We start from the raw sequence: 16,817 nt of genomic DNA, 5'->3' as shown, positions 1-16,817 counted from the left end.
GGGTTGCTGTGTTTTCATGTTGCCAGTGTGCTACTGAGCAACCTCCTTGTGCTCAGTCCTTGTGCTCCTGGACTTAAGCACAGACTTAGACACAACTGATCGCAGAAGACTGAAGCAGTGCGTAGGGATGTCTGGGACAGCTGCAGAAAGGTTCTCATCGTATCCGTCAAATTGGCGATTCTATGTTTCTGTGAACAACTATGTCTCTTGATTTTCTTCTGCAAAGTATGCAGTGCCACTGGGGTTGGTTGTGAGATCAATTTTATTTTCTTATACTTGCTTCTGCTTCAGCACATTATTCATGAATATGGCGTGTCTTTTCACTTTATGCTGCTGACACACAGATGTACTTGCACGTTAGGTCCCCGACCCCGGCATGCCGTGTTCTCTCAACGAATGAATTTCTGATGTCAAAAACTGGAGGGATGTTTCCTGAGGCCGAATTCAGACAAAGAAAGGTGATCCTGTTTTTTTGGTGTTTCTATCAGTCTTTTAAATTATGATGATTTTATGACTTGTCTGTTTTATTTTGCTGCCTTGTGAAACATTCTTTAACATGAATTTTGAAACGTGCTCTATAAACAAAGATTATTATTCTGATTGTTATCTTGAGGTTTACCTGTTGACAAGCAGCCAGTATAGCCAGCGTTGGGCAGCGCTGCACCAGTGCTTCATGTAGCAGGTACCTGCTAGGTGCCAACTCCTCCTGGCTCTGTAAGAGGACCTGAAACAGCTCTCTCGGGTGCTCGGTGCTACCAGAAGCCTCCTCTGTTCTCAGAGACCCTGACAGCTCCTCAGGGTCACAGCCCCTCCTCTGACTGTACAGCTGGAGGTCCTGAAAGGCCAGGCTCAGTTGGGCCTGCAGCGTGGGCTCAAACTGGGCCACCAGTGACCTCACCTGTAGGAACAATTGAACCACTACAATGATGACTTTTGCACAGTTAAATATGAAGTCATTATATTTGTCAGAGATGTAGCTCAGTTCAGGATGTAACGAAAAAAGAAATTAAGTGAGAATAAGAATACAAACAGAGTTGCACAAAGTGCTGTAACAGACCACAGTAAAACATTCTGGCCATCTCTCCATGATGGTACCGTTGTGCCAAGTTATCTCCTGAGGCCTGTACTACGAAGCAGGATTTGAGGTTAGCGAGGTGACTGAAGGTTTAACTCGGGGTTTTCAGAACGGTGGTTCACTTCTTAAAGGTGTACATTACCATGATAACTTATGCTGAACATCTAACCTTCTCTGGAACAGCTTATGTTTGAGATAACAGAAAAACACACATTCAATGCCGCCTACTGCCCAATCAGTCCACATGGAGAATAGTATCACTCCTGCAAGATCCGTGGAACTCATGTGATGGTTAAGAAAGGAAGACAAGAGTCTTTGGAGTTGCGAGTGATGCCATTGTAGAGTGATATAATCAGTGGCGGCTGGTGCATATTCCGGCAGACGCCATTGCCAGAATATGTACTCCCCCAGTATGTCTGGAGGGGTGCATCTTTAACTTTTCAGGGTATGCTCAGGCCAAATCTATCCCTGTTCTCATTATTTCCACATGACCATGTACAGACAGATATTAAATACTACTGGCGCTCCTCGAGACGGGGTGCTTTTTCTGGCAGAAGTGCTTTTTACGGCACAACACCGCTGCGCGCCCCATGAGAAAGTCTGCAGCTGCCAATCAGAGCCCGGGCCAAGGTCACATGATCACGAAAAGTTTTTTGAGCTACATACACACTCATGTGGCCACGCCCCACATCCAGGAAGTGTAAAATTAGGAAACACGCAGTAAAGACTCATTTTAAATCTGTTAATAATACAAATATTGTTAATATAGCAAAAGAATGTGAATGTTATAATTAATTATATTATTATTTTTTTACAATTGATTCAAATTTAATTTTACGTTTGAGAATTACTTTTTATCTGGTCATTAGTAGTGGGGCAGCGCCCCTGCGCCCTGTATTAACCAGCCGCCAGTGGATATAATCCTAAAACAGAAACTGATTAAAACCCTAAAGCCTTATACGTAGTCAAGTTTGGAGCTGACAGAACCAGGCTAAAGTTGCCTTATACACCATTAAAATGAGACTGAATGTGAAATTACTGACTTCATTATTTACATCACTATGAAAACAGATTTTTACTACTTGATTTAACACACTCACACTTTTTTGCTAACTTCACCCTCTGAGTTTGGCTGCAGCAAATGTGTTGTTTTTATCCTGTATTATACTTTAAAACTCCTCATACTGGTTTAGGATTATAGCTTTTCCTTCGTGTGAGAAGTATGAGGCTCTACACCTGCCCATGTTTGCGTTTTGGTCATCTGTTGCCAATATCACCAACTTTCATTTAAACGCACTCATATCCAGGTTGACTTGTCCATTTGATAACCAGCTTTTGTGTGACTGCTTAACCCAGCTGCAGTTGTTTAGTGAAGCCAGATCATGAAAACATATCCTGGGTACGCTGAATTTGCTTTGTAGTACAGGCCTCTGAAGCTTCAGTGTAAGGATGTCGTGGAGTTGTGTGCATGTTCACCTGCTCGGGTGGGAAGTTGTGCAGTTGGACAAACAGTAAAAAGTGGATGAGCTGCCTGTCCTCGGCGCAGTGTGTAGGGTAAACGGAGCTCAGGTTCAGACCGTGGAGCTGGCAGAACTGAACAGGCAGGGCCCACTCCTGAGCCGCCTCATATGAAGATCTAATGGAAAAACACATGTATGCAGTCCACAGGGTAACACAACTGTGTTACAAAACTCTTTTTAAAAGTTCTGTCCATTTTTATTGATTCTTGTCCTAAAAAAATTTAATGACTGACCTCTGCAAACAATACATTAATTTTTCCCATTACTAACAATTCTTGGAATTGTTATTTTTCATCCAACGAACAGATCTTTCAAAATGTTTTATGCTGACCTGCTGGTCTAAGGTACAAATCATGTAATCACAACATTACTTGTCTGTCTCTTTTATCAGCAATTAAACGAAGACAAAAATGCCAATAAATCAAATCAAATCTATGTTTTTAGCTTTTTATCTGGGAGAGCCAAGACTTTAAACAACTAACAATCCAGCTACCAAACATAAGGGTATATGCAGTATGTTAGACACGTTCACTACAAAACTACATTCAGCTGTAAAGGGATGAGCCACTAACCTGAAGAGTAATAACAAGTGTCAGTTTGGGCCATAGACTGTATAAAAGATGGACGTAGCAACCGCCTCTGAAAAATGAAGCCAACCTGGAAGTGTCAAAAACCTGCAATATCACTACGTCCGCTACTCCTGGCTCCAAAAAGCTCTGGCTCCAATAGACTTGAATTGGAAAAGAAGTGATCACAGATCACGAAATACCGCATTCCTACAGCTCAGGATTTTTAAAAAAATTAGTTTTCATGGTCAAGTCCAGAGATCAATTGGCCAATCTGAAAATAAATCAATACTGAATTTTTAAAAAATTGTAAAAATTTTGTGGGGCAAGGGGCGTGGCTGGCTTGATTGACAGTCAGCAGCAACCATACAGATGAAGCGAGCAGAAGGCGGTAAATGTGGGCGGGCAGAGAGGACCTGCCTCTCAATCTGTCTGACCAATCGCTGCTCCTATGTGTCATTTGTCTACTAAAATAAATATCAAACAAAAATATTACCTACTATATAAGGATGCATCCACACATTTCACTGCCAATTTCAGGTATGTTCAAGCTGCAAGAGCAACTCAGAAAGGACGAGAACGTAAGGATTTATGTTGACATTAGTATTGCGGATGCGTGGCTAACCTGCTAATGCCCCTCTGCTCAAGACTGACTGTCACTGCAGCTTCCAGGTAACCAATAAGCTCTTCTGCTGCTCCAGACTCTCCCTCCACCAGCTTCACACCTTTAGACACTGAAATGAGACAGAGGAGGATGAGTGTGTGTGTTTACCCAGAGTGACAAAAGATGGTAAGACACTGTATTTGAGAGAAATGTGACCTATTTTGGATATTTTGGTTTACATTTCCCACTAAAAATGCCATGTCCAAAATTATACCTTCTGAAATTTTTGAGAAAATCCAGGTTTTTTACCCCTCCACGTGGTCCTGGAATATTCTGCCCTGTTCTAGAGCATTCTAATTGACGGTAAGAGGTGCTGCAGCAGTTCTCCAGTCAGTTACTAGGCAATTGCCAGTCAGACCAAAGGGCATAGTGAGCTTGTAATGGCTATGGCTGCTCAGAAGATGGGGAAAGGCTTATAAAGCCATATCGAAGTGTTTTCATGTGCCAGTAACCACAGTACAAATCATCATCAAAAAGTACACGTAGTTCCACGCTGTGAAAAATCTGAAAAGGCGCAGTAGGAAGCCAAGAACAGCATCCCCACGGTCAAACCTGGAGGTAGGAATGCAATGCTTCGGGAATGTTTTTCAGCCAGGCGACCTTGTTTAAGTGCATGACATTATGAAAAAAGAGAGCAACTTTAAGACTCTGGAGGAAACTTCAGGCAGTCTGCAGACAAACTTGAACTTTGTAACAAGACAATGATCTGCAACATACAGCCAAAGTAATAAAAAAAGACTTAACAGATTTTGGAGTGGCCCAGCCACAGTCCAGACTGAATCCCATCGAGAGCCTACAGATAGAACTAAAGACCAGAGTGACGGAAAGGAAGACCTGGATATCTGGAGATGGTTGCAAAAGTGGTACAAAATCCCGGTGTCTAGAAGGCTTTGCCACTGATTGCTGAAGAAAGAGCATGTGTGATTTTGGACACTGCATTTTTAGTAAAAATGTAAAAAATGAAACAAAAAAAAAAAAACACCAACAAGAAGAACCCCCAGAAACAACTGAATGTTTTTACCTCTGAGACAATGTCTTACTCTCTTTTGATACTCATTCATGTCATTTTCAGCCAGAAAAAGCCTTTTGTTTGAATAGAAAAAATCACTATAAATCAAAATTTGACATAGCTATGAAAAAATTTGTACTTAGTGGTAGGTATGCTCTGCTTTGTGTCATGTGTTTACCCAGGGTGTGCAGATGCAATGTTGGAGAGGAGTGTGTGCTGTGTTGGTTCGAGTGCTGCAGGATGACGTTCATGGCTCTGATGTCAACTCTCAGCTTGAGGCTGCAGACTCCCAGCAGCTCACAGAAACAAACAACAGCCGACACCACAGATGGGACATTAAAGCACTGCAGGGCCAACCTGTACACCTGCTGGCCGGCCCACTGCAACCTGAAACACACACACACACACACACGTGCACACCGCTAATGTTGCGTAGCAGAATAACAGTTTTGTCTTTTGTCCTGCTTAACAATTCTCCAACTAGACTCAACCAGACATTCCTGAGGCGGAAGGCCGTAGCTGAGCGTGTCATACTCACAGTAAGCTGGTGTCACCACCGCCACTCAGCTGCTGGACAAGGAAGGTAGAAAATGCAAAAGATGGTCGGCCATGACGGAGGAAGTACAGAAAGTCCAGGTTCTCCACCAGGGCAAACCTACTGACCAGATGAGGGCTGGAGAAATGAGGCAACTCTGATGTTTCTGTGGAGAAAAATGAAAGCACAGTTATACTCAGCCAGACGCTCTGTGTACTTCTGCTAATACTACTACTTCTGCTATTATTGCTGACACTATACTATTTGTGGTATTGCTGTCCTACTTCTGTTAATACTTCCGGTTACTAGATTAGTTCTGTTGCAGTGTCTTCTATGACTACTAAACCATGTGGCAAAAAGATGAATGCAACAAACAATGTAAGCAAGAACAGAAGAATAGATCAGAAACATAGCTGACATACAAGCATCATGTGTGTTTTTAAGGTCAGTGGATCAGCCTGAGTCAGTGGCATGGAACCATGATGTTGCAGTAACCGTCATAGTGGTTTTCAGATCTTACCAGTGGAACGGAGTGTATTTGCTGCCTGCCATCCAAACAGCTTGGATGGATCCAGAGGGTGGAGTGACTGGGGAAATACAGAACTATGTAGTAAAAAATACACTCTGCAATGAATTGGACGACTGACATACTAAGAACTTGCAGCATTTTGACAAAGAACTCTTGTGCTCAGCACAAAGCAGTCAAGATGTTAACTTGTTGAAACAGCTCTGTGACTGCAGGTCTAACTATGGAACAGGACATTATTTAACATCTGTAAGTTCAGTGCTAACAGCTATGAGTGTACCTGCAGGAGGTGGTAAACAGAGATGTCGGAGCATGGGCTGTTTCCTCGGGGCCCAGCAGAGAACAAGGCAGACCTCAGCTTGGGATGGGGGGCCAGCGCCATCTTCAGGAGCTGAGGGTCGACTGTCCTTTCAGACCTGCCTGACCTTTCACCCTGAACTCTTACCTGCACACAGAAAGAAATTGGAGAATGGCTCAAGCAAGTCATCCTTTTACATTCCATTTTAGAAGTCATTATTACAGACTAAGTGGGACACAATACTGTAAAAGCAGTGATTACTGTCCATGACAATTAGTTTGGGAGGGTATTAAGTGGGGCAGCTGTGGTATTATACTCATAACCGACTTAGGTAGACCTGATACAACACAATGTAGTGGTAGTTCACATAAACATGTTTTTAATTGTTCTTCAACTTTATGTGGATGGTATCCTGTTTGTGACTTATTTTGATCCTTACCATCTTGTCATTGGATAACAGTTCTTGCACAACTAAAAGTTGTATTGACACATCCATAGGTATAAAGAATTCTGCACTCTCAATCACTTGCACTCATTTTATTAACTACATTTTGGACCTCAGACATACATCATGCAAAACATTTTCTTTTCCTGACATCACAAGTCGGCACTCTAATTAAGTACCACAGTGAATAAATGAGGTAATAATTAAATACTACCTCAGCATCTAACCAGCTGCCTCACTCGTGGTCAGTGATTGCTGTGTAACATAGCAAGCCTGTTGTAAAAACTAAAACATAGAGTTTATAGCTGAGCATCAGGCTGGAAACCGAGTCTCTTGGACAGTGGTGAGCAACACTTGGGCTCTTCAAGGTTCTGTTCTGGCTGCATTCCTGTTCACTCTGTACACCGCGGACTTGAAGTACAGATCTGAGTCTTGCCACATTCAGAAATACATTCATTATACAGTTATTGTGGTGTGTATCAAGAATGGGCAGGAAGGTGAGTACAGGAGCCTGATGACAGCCTTCACTGACTGGACCGCTAAAAACTGCAACCGCAAGAATTGAGTGGTGCAAACCTACAAATATCTGGGTTTGCACCTTGACAACAAACTGGACTGGTCCACAAACACAGATGCCCTGCACCAGAAGGGGCAGAGTCAGCTGTTCTTCCTCAGGAGACTGAGATCCTTTGATGTATGCAGTGTTCTACCAGTCAGTGGTGACTGGCCACCACTCTTCTCCATGCTGGGGTCTGTTGGGGCAGCAGCATGACTGAGAGGAACACCAGGTGGCTGGACAGGCTGGTGAAGAAGTTTGGACTCACTGAGGATTGTGGCTTAGAGACATCTACACAGCACAGTGCAGTCCATCCTGAACAACACCAGCCATCCTCTTCACAGCGTCCTGGCTGGACAGAGGATTAGCTACAGTAGTGGATCAGGACTCAACAGTTGAGGAAATCCTTCCACAGCCATCAGGCTCTTCAGTGACTCAACTGTGCAATAATCCTGGAACAGGACCCAATCACCACTACTGCATGCTTATTTTTATTGTTATACTGTATTTATTCCTCTAATATTCTTTTTTTTTTATCCGTCCATCTGTCCATCTGTATATCTCTGATTCTATGTAGGTTTATCAGTACATGTGACATTGTTAACCTTACTGCTGTTATTATTGTTAACAGTAAATAAAATAGTTCTGCAGTTCTAATTTTCTAGGTCTTAAACATGCATTCATTTCTTGTGACATTAGCAGTTGAGCTGGAGCACCTCTACTACAATACACTTGGGAAAATCCAACAGCGTGATCAGCTCACTGGGTAGTTGTATCTGAGAAACTAAGAAATATGCTTTGGATGCGAGTCTGCCGGCAAATGGACATTTGGGACCACATATGATCCACGTAAGGGAACACTGTGATTTCATTGGCACTCTGTGTACAGCTTGATTTCAGCATGTACTTGCATATACAAAGATGTTCGCCAAATGAAAGTAAAACCAAATATTAAGTGTCTTTGTATGGTGTGGCTCTACCACAAGTCTCCCCAGAAAAGTTTCAATACTTCTTGTCAAAGATTCTCCATGTGTGTGTAAATCTGCTGAGCAATTGGAACACCATTAAATCATGGGTTGTAAGTTGGTGACTGTGGAGGCCACATGATATGAATAACAGCATTTTTCAGCTCAAACCATGCAGTAACCTCTCATGCCCCCTTTTGATTTACAGTATTTCCTTTGATTTGCTACCTGCCTGTAATAAATATATGTAAACAACACAACACTTTATAACAGTGAGTCAACTAAAAGTGAGAGAACTAAAGCAAAACAAGAAAAAGACAGAGTCTGTGGTGAACACTGCTACAGCATTTGCTTATTCCCTGTTCATCTCTAAAATAAGCCTCAGGAATAGTTTTAGTAAAAGTTTTTTCTACATTCTGAGGAACTACTGTTGCACTTGGTTTTTTGTCTGTTGTGTATGCTGTACATATTGTTACTGTTGTCCTTTTATTACAGTTAACTGGAATAACTGAACTATTACCTGTATCAAAAAAACAAGTGGGATCAGATACTAGCTTGATGCAATGGTTACCTGGTTGATTCCTCCAGGGGCAAACATGAGGGCAGCCAGAGCCAGCAGACTGTGTCCCTCTAACAGCAGACTGCTGAGAGACGCCTGGCTGCCTGGTAATAGCACCTGAGCACTGGTTAAACTGGCCTGGAAGACCAGTCCTGGATCTGGAACATCAGGCACAGGGACAACCAGAAAACCAGTCAATCTTCCCTTACGACAACTTTTTGTTTGTGTGTTGTTTCTGAAAAACAGCTACCTATATGTATACAGTATAAAAAATGAAGATAAAGAAAAACAAGCACAGCGAAGTAAAAAAAGAAATCAAATTAACACAATTTGATCAATTTAAACAGAATTAAACTCATTTAAAAAAACTGTCTTCATCTACATTAACTGAAATAATCAAATGTATTCTAAACCTGTGTTTTACATTCTGTTTGTCCGTGATTTGATCTAAAAACTATGTGTGGTATCTGCAGCAGCGTGGTACCTGACAGATCCCTGGTGATCTCCTGGATCTTCACCAGCATCTCAAACCAGGGCTGACCCTCAGACAAATTCTGATTGGTCAGGAGGGGACAGTTTCTGGGCGTCAGTCTGTGGAGAGGAGACTCGGGCTCATCAGCAGCTTATCAATGGATATTTTAAAATTAACGAATGGCTGTAAAACTAAAACACAAACACATCACTGTGAACCTAATCAGCACATATCAAGTATTCAGTGCCCTCACACACATACCTGTAGTGCTCCAGGTAGGTATAGAGCAAGTACTGAAGGTTGTGGTCCAGACAGAAGGTGATAAAAATGCTATGGAGGTCAAGGCCGAGGGGGGAGCGGTACTGAGGGATGGGAGGGGATGAAGCCATCAGCCCTCCACCCTGAGCGAGCCTCCACAACAGCTGCTCCAGGTCAGCCAGCTCCTCCTGAATGAACAGAAATCTCCTGGAGGCAAAATCACAGACATAAACCTAAATAAAAACCATCGTCAAAACATCAGATATGATTTAACCATCAATGTTAAAAGTAAAAATCCATTAAAACAGTTTATCTATGTGTGTGCAATGTGAAGATTGCACATAGACACAAAAATAATGTGAAATACAGCATGAAATTACAGTAAAGCTTTATTTAAACTCTGAGTGAATTGTATGGAGGATCTACGAGGACTTATACAGCATACATTTAAAGGAGCACTGATATAAACTTGTGACTGCAAAGTATATGGCACCTTTTACATAGTTGAGTGCATATTTAGTGTTTACGTAAAAGGTCAAAAAGTATATCCAGGTGACAGCTTTTTAGGGTTTCCTGTGGAGTTGGTGTTATCGAGCTATATTTCTGCAACAAAAAAAGGTTTGCAGCCAACAGAAAAAACATATAAAGCAAGGAAGACTGGAGTTTCTCCCACTGAGAACCTCTAGGCCTGTATCTCATATTTATGCTCGTCAGGGAAACCCAAGGACTTTAGATGGTCTCTAAAAACTCTTACCTTCCCCTCTCACTATTTGTTAACCAAGCAAGATTTTCCATGAAGGTTGATGTCATTTTCAAAAAGAATTGATGAGTGAATTCTCAGTGTTTTTGTACACATTGATCTGGAACCTAGCATGCTCTGGAGCAGCATAGGTGTGCAGCATAAGTTACCATAGCAGTAAACTAATGTTTTAGCCCTGACAAACCCAAGGTTAAACTTTCAGCTACCTCTCGAACTCCAAATCCGTCTTTGTAGTACAGGCCTTGGGATAAGCACATATTCTGGTTTGAGAAAACCCAAATGTGGTAGCTGAAGTACTGTGAAAGAAACCCTTACACAATACATTTCACTGCGTGGTACACTATGTATAACTGTGTTTGTGACCAATAAAGGCCTTGAATCCTTATCCAGGTTTCTGAATGTTGCCAATCACCTTCAGGCAAATGGCATAACAGAGACACCGAAAATGGCACCAACAAAGGCATCTCACTTTCAGAGCAATGAAAAAACTTCAGTGATCATGTGGTGAAAGCATTAAATATACTTTTACGTATAAATGTAAACTTTTATGGGTGGCTATGGCTCAAGTGGTAGAGCGGCTGTCCTCTAATCACAAGGCTGGTGGTTTGATCACCCACCCCTCCACAGTCAGAGTGTATGAATGTGGGTGAATGACAAAACACTGTAAAGTTGTAAAGTGCTTTGAGTACCACTAAAGTAGAGAAATTTTCTATAAGGTCAGACCATTTACCATTTACATGTACCGACCAGTTGCAGCCTCTTGCAGGACATAGACTTCCCAACACACATCATGAAGCAAAAGCAAAAGAGTCTCCAAACTGTCCTTCTGTGTTTGCACCCATGTGTACAGGGATATGCAGAATCAAATCTCTCTGTGGCCCATGTAAGTACCATATGCTGAATATGCTCAAAAACAGGAGAAGACCCAAAATCTGGACACTTTACAACATGTAGCTCCAGTCAGTGTTACACATTCATTATTAGGTCTGCAAACATTTTTTGTTTTGATATCAAACTCATTCAATTTCTGTTGATTAATATTGATCACAATGGTGAAATTAGCTCCTGTACCTGGCCAACAGGTCCAGGATGTTCTCCCTCATGTAGGTGCTGCAGACTGTGTTGTTATTAACAAGTTCTGAGGATATCTCTGGCCACTGGCAGGTACCAGAGGCCTCCTTGTTCTGGATCCAGTTGACCACGCGATGGCAATCATGGAGGACAGTCAGGTAGTGCCACAACACCGAAGAGTCACAGGAACTCAACTCTAATGGACAAAACAAAAGGAATCTCTGTCAAGTGCATGACACTGTCCAAAAAATAAAAATGAAGACTTTTTGGAACCACTGTGCCATCTTGGTGTTTTTTTTTTTATATTGACTGAGTGTTCTACCTGTGTGCTGGAGTCTGGATAAGTGGATGACTGTCTGGCAGTTCTGGTCCCAGTTCCTCACCCAGTCCAGTCTCAGAGTCCTCCAGAGTCTGCCCTCCTCCCCAGGCTTCCTCTGTCCCACCAGCTTCCTCATAACCTCCTCACCACCCCCCTCCTTGTGAAACATCCAAACAACCCTAGAAAGAGTTTGGATTCTCAAGATCAAGAGAGATGCTTCATGTCTCCTCAGAGGCACAGAGTCGAAATAAATAAATGAGAGTCATCTGGAATTCATTCATAACTGGAAGCCAAGATGAGAACAAGGGAAGCTCAAAGAAGATAAAGACAATATTAAGCATGTTCATAGAGGAAGTTCAAGGGCAGTTACCATAAAGAAACCAAAGAGCTACAGGGACTGAACGTGGACAGCACAAAGAAGATTTAGAGCAAGAAGGTCATGAGGGGGTTCAGAATGAAACCACAGCAATGAGAAGAGCAGTTACAGGGTGGCAATGGTCCCAGACTGACCCTCAACAACTGTTGCCTGTCTTCTCTTCTTTCAAAAATCTTTACCAAATTTCTGCATTGTAGGTATTTATGGAAAATGACTTGTGTTTTCACAGAATGTGTTGAGCCATCTTCTCTAACTTGATACAATAAGCGTTGTATAGTTTTTTATCTGAAATGATCTAGTCAGATATCAGCAGCGTCTGTAGCATGAGTTTAAAGTCCAAATGCCGATTTCAACCAACAGTAGCACTTAGAAAGTGTGCCACCGTCATGATTGGTGACTCTGTGCAAAAACATAGTCATAGTCTTTACCTTTGTGACGAGGTGTTTGCTGAGCAGCGAAATGCTGGCAGGGACCCAAGCTTCTCCATCTCCCTTATGAACAAAAAACTCTGCTTCTCCTCTTCTGGGAAGTAGCCCTGACTTGACAGCTTCTCTACCTGATCAATCAATCAAACAGAGGGTCACAAAGACTTGCTAGCATGTATAGCAGAGAGCAATAAACATGATGCTGCAGTCTGGTAAAATGTTGGAGAACAAATAAGTCTGTGCTTTAATCGCAGCTTGAATATGACGCAATTCAGAGCTGATCCGTTGCAACAAAGGGGAAGAGATATGTGTTGAATATGACCAAGAAAAATTACTTTATGGTAAAATCCAGGCCATATTAAAGACAGCGAGGAAACAACAATGCTGTCAGATGAAGTGTGTTCACTGTAAAATGCCAGGCTCACCATTAGCTCCCGGATGTGGCTGTCATCTGTGTAGAGGCAGATGTTGTGAAACTGGTTCCTCACACTAAAACCCTGAAAACACAGGAACATTGCACTTTATTACTTGCTTTCTGTCAATCTGACTTCATTCAGACTTTAAAAGAAAAACACTTAGCTGTGCTCTACCCGAGCTGATTGCTAATGTTAGAATGCTTTAATGCCTACTGTATGTGAAAGGAGTGTTTGGGAAATTCAGAGAGTAAGTTGAGAAGATCAGTGGGTCTGTGAAAAAAGCACAGAACTGGATTAAGCCGCCATCCCCATGATGTTTTGGAACTACAGTACCGATAAAAAGCCAAACCTCCTTAGAAGTTTTCTCCCAAAATTGCATTTTAATTTTTGGATCATGGTCAATGTAATTTGGCTTTTTTTGAAACAAATTTACAAAAAAGCCTTTTTCATGTTGAAGTAAAAAGAGATTTTTACAAAGTAATGTTAATAAAACTATAAACTCTAACATAAGTGACTACATAAGTATTCAAACCTTGTGGATAGGTTTAAATCAGCCTCCCATGTGTACACACTGCAATTTTATCCCACTCTTTATTCATTCATTCTTCTCAACATCAAAAATGTTCCTGAAACACTTTCTATGTGAACGAGCTGTCTTTATGATGAGGTAACCACATCCTGACTCAAGCTCTGTAGCTGACACACAGAAACCTAAATGTTGAACTTAAGCATCCTAACAAGTGTTGGATTTTAACATGCTGACATTTTTCATGTTGGTAGTTGGCATATCCACATGAGCCTTTGAACATGTGTACAGTCAGAATGTTTAGCATGTACAGGTAATATTATGAGAAATGTAACTCTGACCAATTGATTCCTACAGTGACGTGTTCTTACCATATTGGTGAGGAGTGTTTTGGCAGTCTGCAGGTCTCTGCACTGCAGGCAAGAGAAAACCTGTTGCAGACCCTCCATCCTCAGAGCCAACAGACGCTGTTCAGGCCGGCTCTGCCTTCGCAAGACGGCCTGAGCTCTGGAGATCTGATTGGTCAGGACCGACTGATGGATCACTTCCTGCAACAACAACAAAAAACATGCACACACATGTAAAGATGGACTTTTACAGAATGTGAGATTTTTGAATTTCCAAAATTTCAAACAAAATGTTTAATGTCCTTTCTTTCTTTAACATTAAAAGGTTCCAAACAAATTGTATTTTTTTTTGTTTGTTTTTTGGCCAGTATTATGGGGCTAAATGTCACCTCTGTTGACCGCTGCCCCCACTCATCCCCCTGAGCCTCCTCCTGAGCAGCAGTACTGGTACTGAGCATGTCTCCTGCAGCAGACCAGGGGAACCTCTTCATATAGCTCCGTAGCTCAGTGACGTACTGGTCCAGAATGTCCACGCAGCTCTGCACGTCTGAGTCCTCGTCTGCAGACACAACAGACCAGTTTCAGCTCTCAGGAACTTATGATAGGTGGCTTCAAACTGAACTAACAATCTGTGTACTGTCTTACAGGGTGTGCTGGACAGCACAGAGCGGATCTGTGTGTTGACGAAGCACATGGTGATGTTTAGCAGTTGTTCTGAGAACTGTCGGCTCTGCGCTTCACTGTTTGAATCTCTGACGGCGGAACACAGCAAGTCCAACGCAGGACACAACTCCTGCACACCTGCATTTACACACACACATACACGTCGCAGCAATTTAGATGAACATATGAAACTGTTAACTCCTATGTACTCTTCAGTGGCATGGCACTTGCATAAGGCAGATTTCAGGATTTCAAGATTTGTTTTTCAGAAATTCATGACAATTTTTCTGTACACACTGAGACTGTAAATCATGTTTTCTCTGTCTTGTCTTGCTGATCAGCGAATGGACAGAATAAGCATCTCGGGTCAAGATGGGAATATGTCTCGGAAGGGCTTATATACTTGTGATATAAAAAATGTTGCATTTTAAAAACAGCATCTAAAGCTTGTACACGTACTGTCTGTCAGGCTCCGTGTGGAGGCTGCTTGCGGTTCAGCAGCACTGAACGTTGTTGATGAGGGGTTCAGTAAATTTTCTTTGCTCTTTAGGTAGAACTCAACTGTGTCCAGCTGACGGTTCTTCAGTCCAGCCTGTAAAACACAAACAGGCTTTTAAATATACAACGGAGAGACAGTTTTGATCTAATATGCCATTTAAAGATCCTCTGGAGGTTGTAACCTCTGCAGTCGGGGGATGTGTGATGCATGAGTGACAGTGAGCGCTGTCTCCTACCTGCAGGGCATGGATGGGGATAGAACAGCGCCCCCAGCTGTTCAAGTGACACACTGCATCCACCGTTGCTGCACTGCCAAACAACATCAACCTGCTGAGCAAGTCCTGCTGGGACACGGAGAACAAGACCTGGAACACGCCGGCCTCTGGACACCGAGAAAGAAAGACAGACAGACAGACAGACAGACAGACAGACAGACAGACAGACAGACAGACAGACGTTCGATATAATGTTTTTAAAATAATGACGTGTGGTGATAGTTGTTTTTCTTTTTTTGGATAACTACCTAAAAATATTTGCAATCCCTGCAGTATTTTACTTTTCTTTCAGACACATTCAAGAGTTATTTTCCTCTCAAAAGGCTTTCTGATTTCACATTTCTAAAAAAAACAGGTTCAATATTTTGGAATTATTTTGGCAGTCCAATTAGTTGTGAAAGCATTTTCCCCAAACTGCATTACTAGGATCTATGGGTGCAGCACTGTGCCAGAAACATGAGCAGTTAGATGATCCAACAGGTTATAAATAATCCATCAGTTACCAAACATTAGGTGGAAGAACAACGTTAAAATCTGTCTACTATAAAACTGTGTGATATTGTGTAATAAGGAACTATAATTAAGATTTCAGATGTATTCACTTTCAGTTTCACCTCCACCAATTCGTAGTTTACTTTAGATTATGTGGGGAAACTGGTGGCTTGTTGTCAACCTGTATGTCCATCTGACCACTTTGGATCCAGCCTTGTCGGACTGTTGAAATAATATTAAGACCTCAGGTGGCACTAGAAAATACACCACAACTTTGAAATGTAAAATGAAATTTATCTTCTTTTAATGAACTTATTCCATCCATCCATTATCTATACACCCCTTAATCCTCACTAGGGTCGCGGGGGGCTGGAGTCTATCCCAACTGACTTAGGGTGAAGGCAGGGGACACCCTGGACAGGTCACCAGTCTATCACAGGTCTACACTTAGAGACAGACAACCAAGAAGCCAGAGAACCCGGAGAGAACCCACGCTGCACGGGGAGAACATGCAAACTCCACACAGAAGGATCCCGGGTGTCCTCACAGGGACGCAAACCGGCGACCTTCTTGCTGCGAGGTGATGGTGCTAACCACCAGACCACCTTGCAGCCCCTTAAAGAACTTATCTATTTTTAAATTTGGAGTTTCTGGTTTTGAGATTAGCTGTAAATTTCTTGAAAGGCTGTGTCAGTGGTTAACTTACTCTTCAGCAGCAGTCTGTGCTGTTTCTCTCCACACCATTGTACCGGAGCAGCATCACCCTCTGCCTGGTGGTAGTTCACACTGCCGGACTTCATATCCCATAAGGCCACTGTGGTGTGTTTGTTGCCAGGGACGGTGAAGGTCAGCATGGCAGAGAACTCAGAGACAGTGAGAAGAGACGCAGCGGATGATTCGGGCACAGAGAAAGCAACAATTGCCCCACCAGGAGGCACTATGCTTTGGGCTGACGATAGACCCAGGTGGGATTCCAGGTGGGGGAGTGAGGAGGACCAGGAGGTTCCAGCAGGCTGGGGGGAGGAGAAGGAGGTGGCAGGACGTTGGGCTCTGTTGTACATGGAGGCCAGACGAGCTTCCCAGGAGCTAGAAATAAATTCAGTCAGGTCAGAGGTCAGATTAAAATGTTAGAGAAGAAGATGTGGAAAAAAAAGTAAAGGACTGACAAGCTTAATGAACCTAAACTCATATTATTTGTATA

At 42.4% G+C, this 16,817-nt stretch overlaps 1 protein-coding gene across 1 annotated transcript in view; it reads right to left on the bottom strand.

The window, feature by feature from the left end:
- spg11 (SPG11 vesicle trafficking associated, spatacsin) overlaps positions 1-16,817 on the bottom strand; it is a 44,141-nt gene that overhangs the window by 22,286 nt on the left and 5,038 nt on the right. Inside the window, exons 6-25 of the mRNA XM_008281643.1 lie at positions 16,323-16,702; positions 15,086-15,231; positions 14,811-14,943; positions 14,334-14,489; positions 14,078-14,247; positions 13,713-13,889; positions 12,825-12,896; positions 12,403-12,530; positions 11,602-11,777; positions 11,280-11,475; positions 9,452-9,655; positions 9,203-9,309; positions 8,731-8,876; positions 6,176-6,340; positions 5,890-5,956; positions 5,373-5,535; positions 5,013-5,221; positions 3,787-3,895; positions 2,552-2,711; positions 620-898 (exon numbers count right to left, since the gene is read on the bottom strand). Coding sequence (XP_008279865.1) covers positions 620-898; positions 2,552-2,711; positions 3,787-3,895; positions 5,013-5,221; positions 5,373-5,535; positions 5,890-5,956; positions 6,176-6,340; positions 8,731-8,876; positions 9,203-9,309; positions 9,452-9,655; positions 11,280-11,475; positions 11,602-11,777; positions 12,403-12,530; positions 12,825-12,896; positions 13,713-13,889; positions 14,078-14,247; positions 14,334-14,489; positions 14,811-14,943; positions 15,086-15,231; positions 16,323-16,702 — 3,343 coding nt within the window. The remainder of the gene's footprint in view (positions 1-619; positions 899-2,551; positions 2,712-3,786; positions 3,896-5,012; positions 5,222-5,372; positions 5,536-5,889; positions 5,957-6,175; positions 6,341-8,730; positions 8,877-9,202; positions 9,310-9,451; positions 9,656-11,279; positions 11,476-11,601; positions 11,778-12,402; positions 12,531-12,824; positions 12,897-13,712; positions 13,890-14,077; positions 14,248-14,333; positions 14,490-14,810; positions 14,944-15,085; positions 15,232-16,322; positions 16,703-16,817) is intronic.

The sequence above is a fragment of the Stegastes partitus genome, unplaced genomic scaffold (genome assembly GCF_000690725.1).
Source record: "Stegastes partitus isolate 25-593 unplaced genomic scaffold, Stegastes_partitus-1.0.2 Scaffold240, whole genome shotgun sequence".
Taxonomy (NCBI): Eukaryota; Metazoa; Chordata; class Actinopteri; family Pomacentridae; genus Stegastes; species Stegastes partitus.
This window is presented reverse-complemented; position numbering and strand designations above follow the sequence as displayed.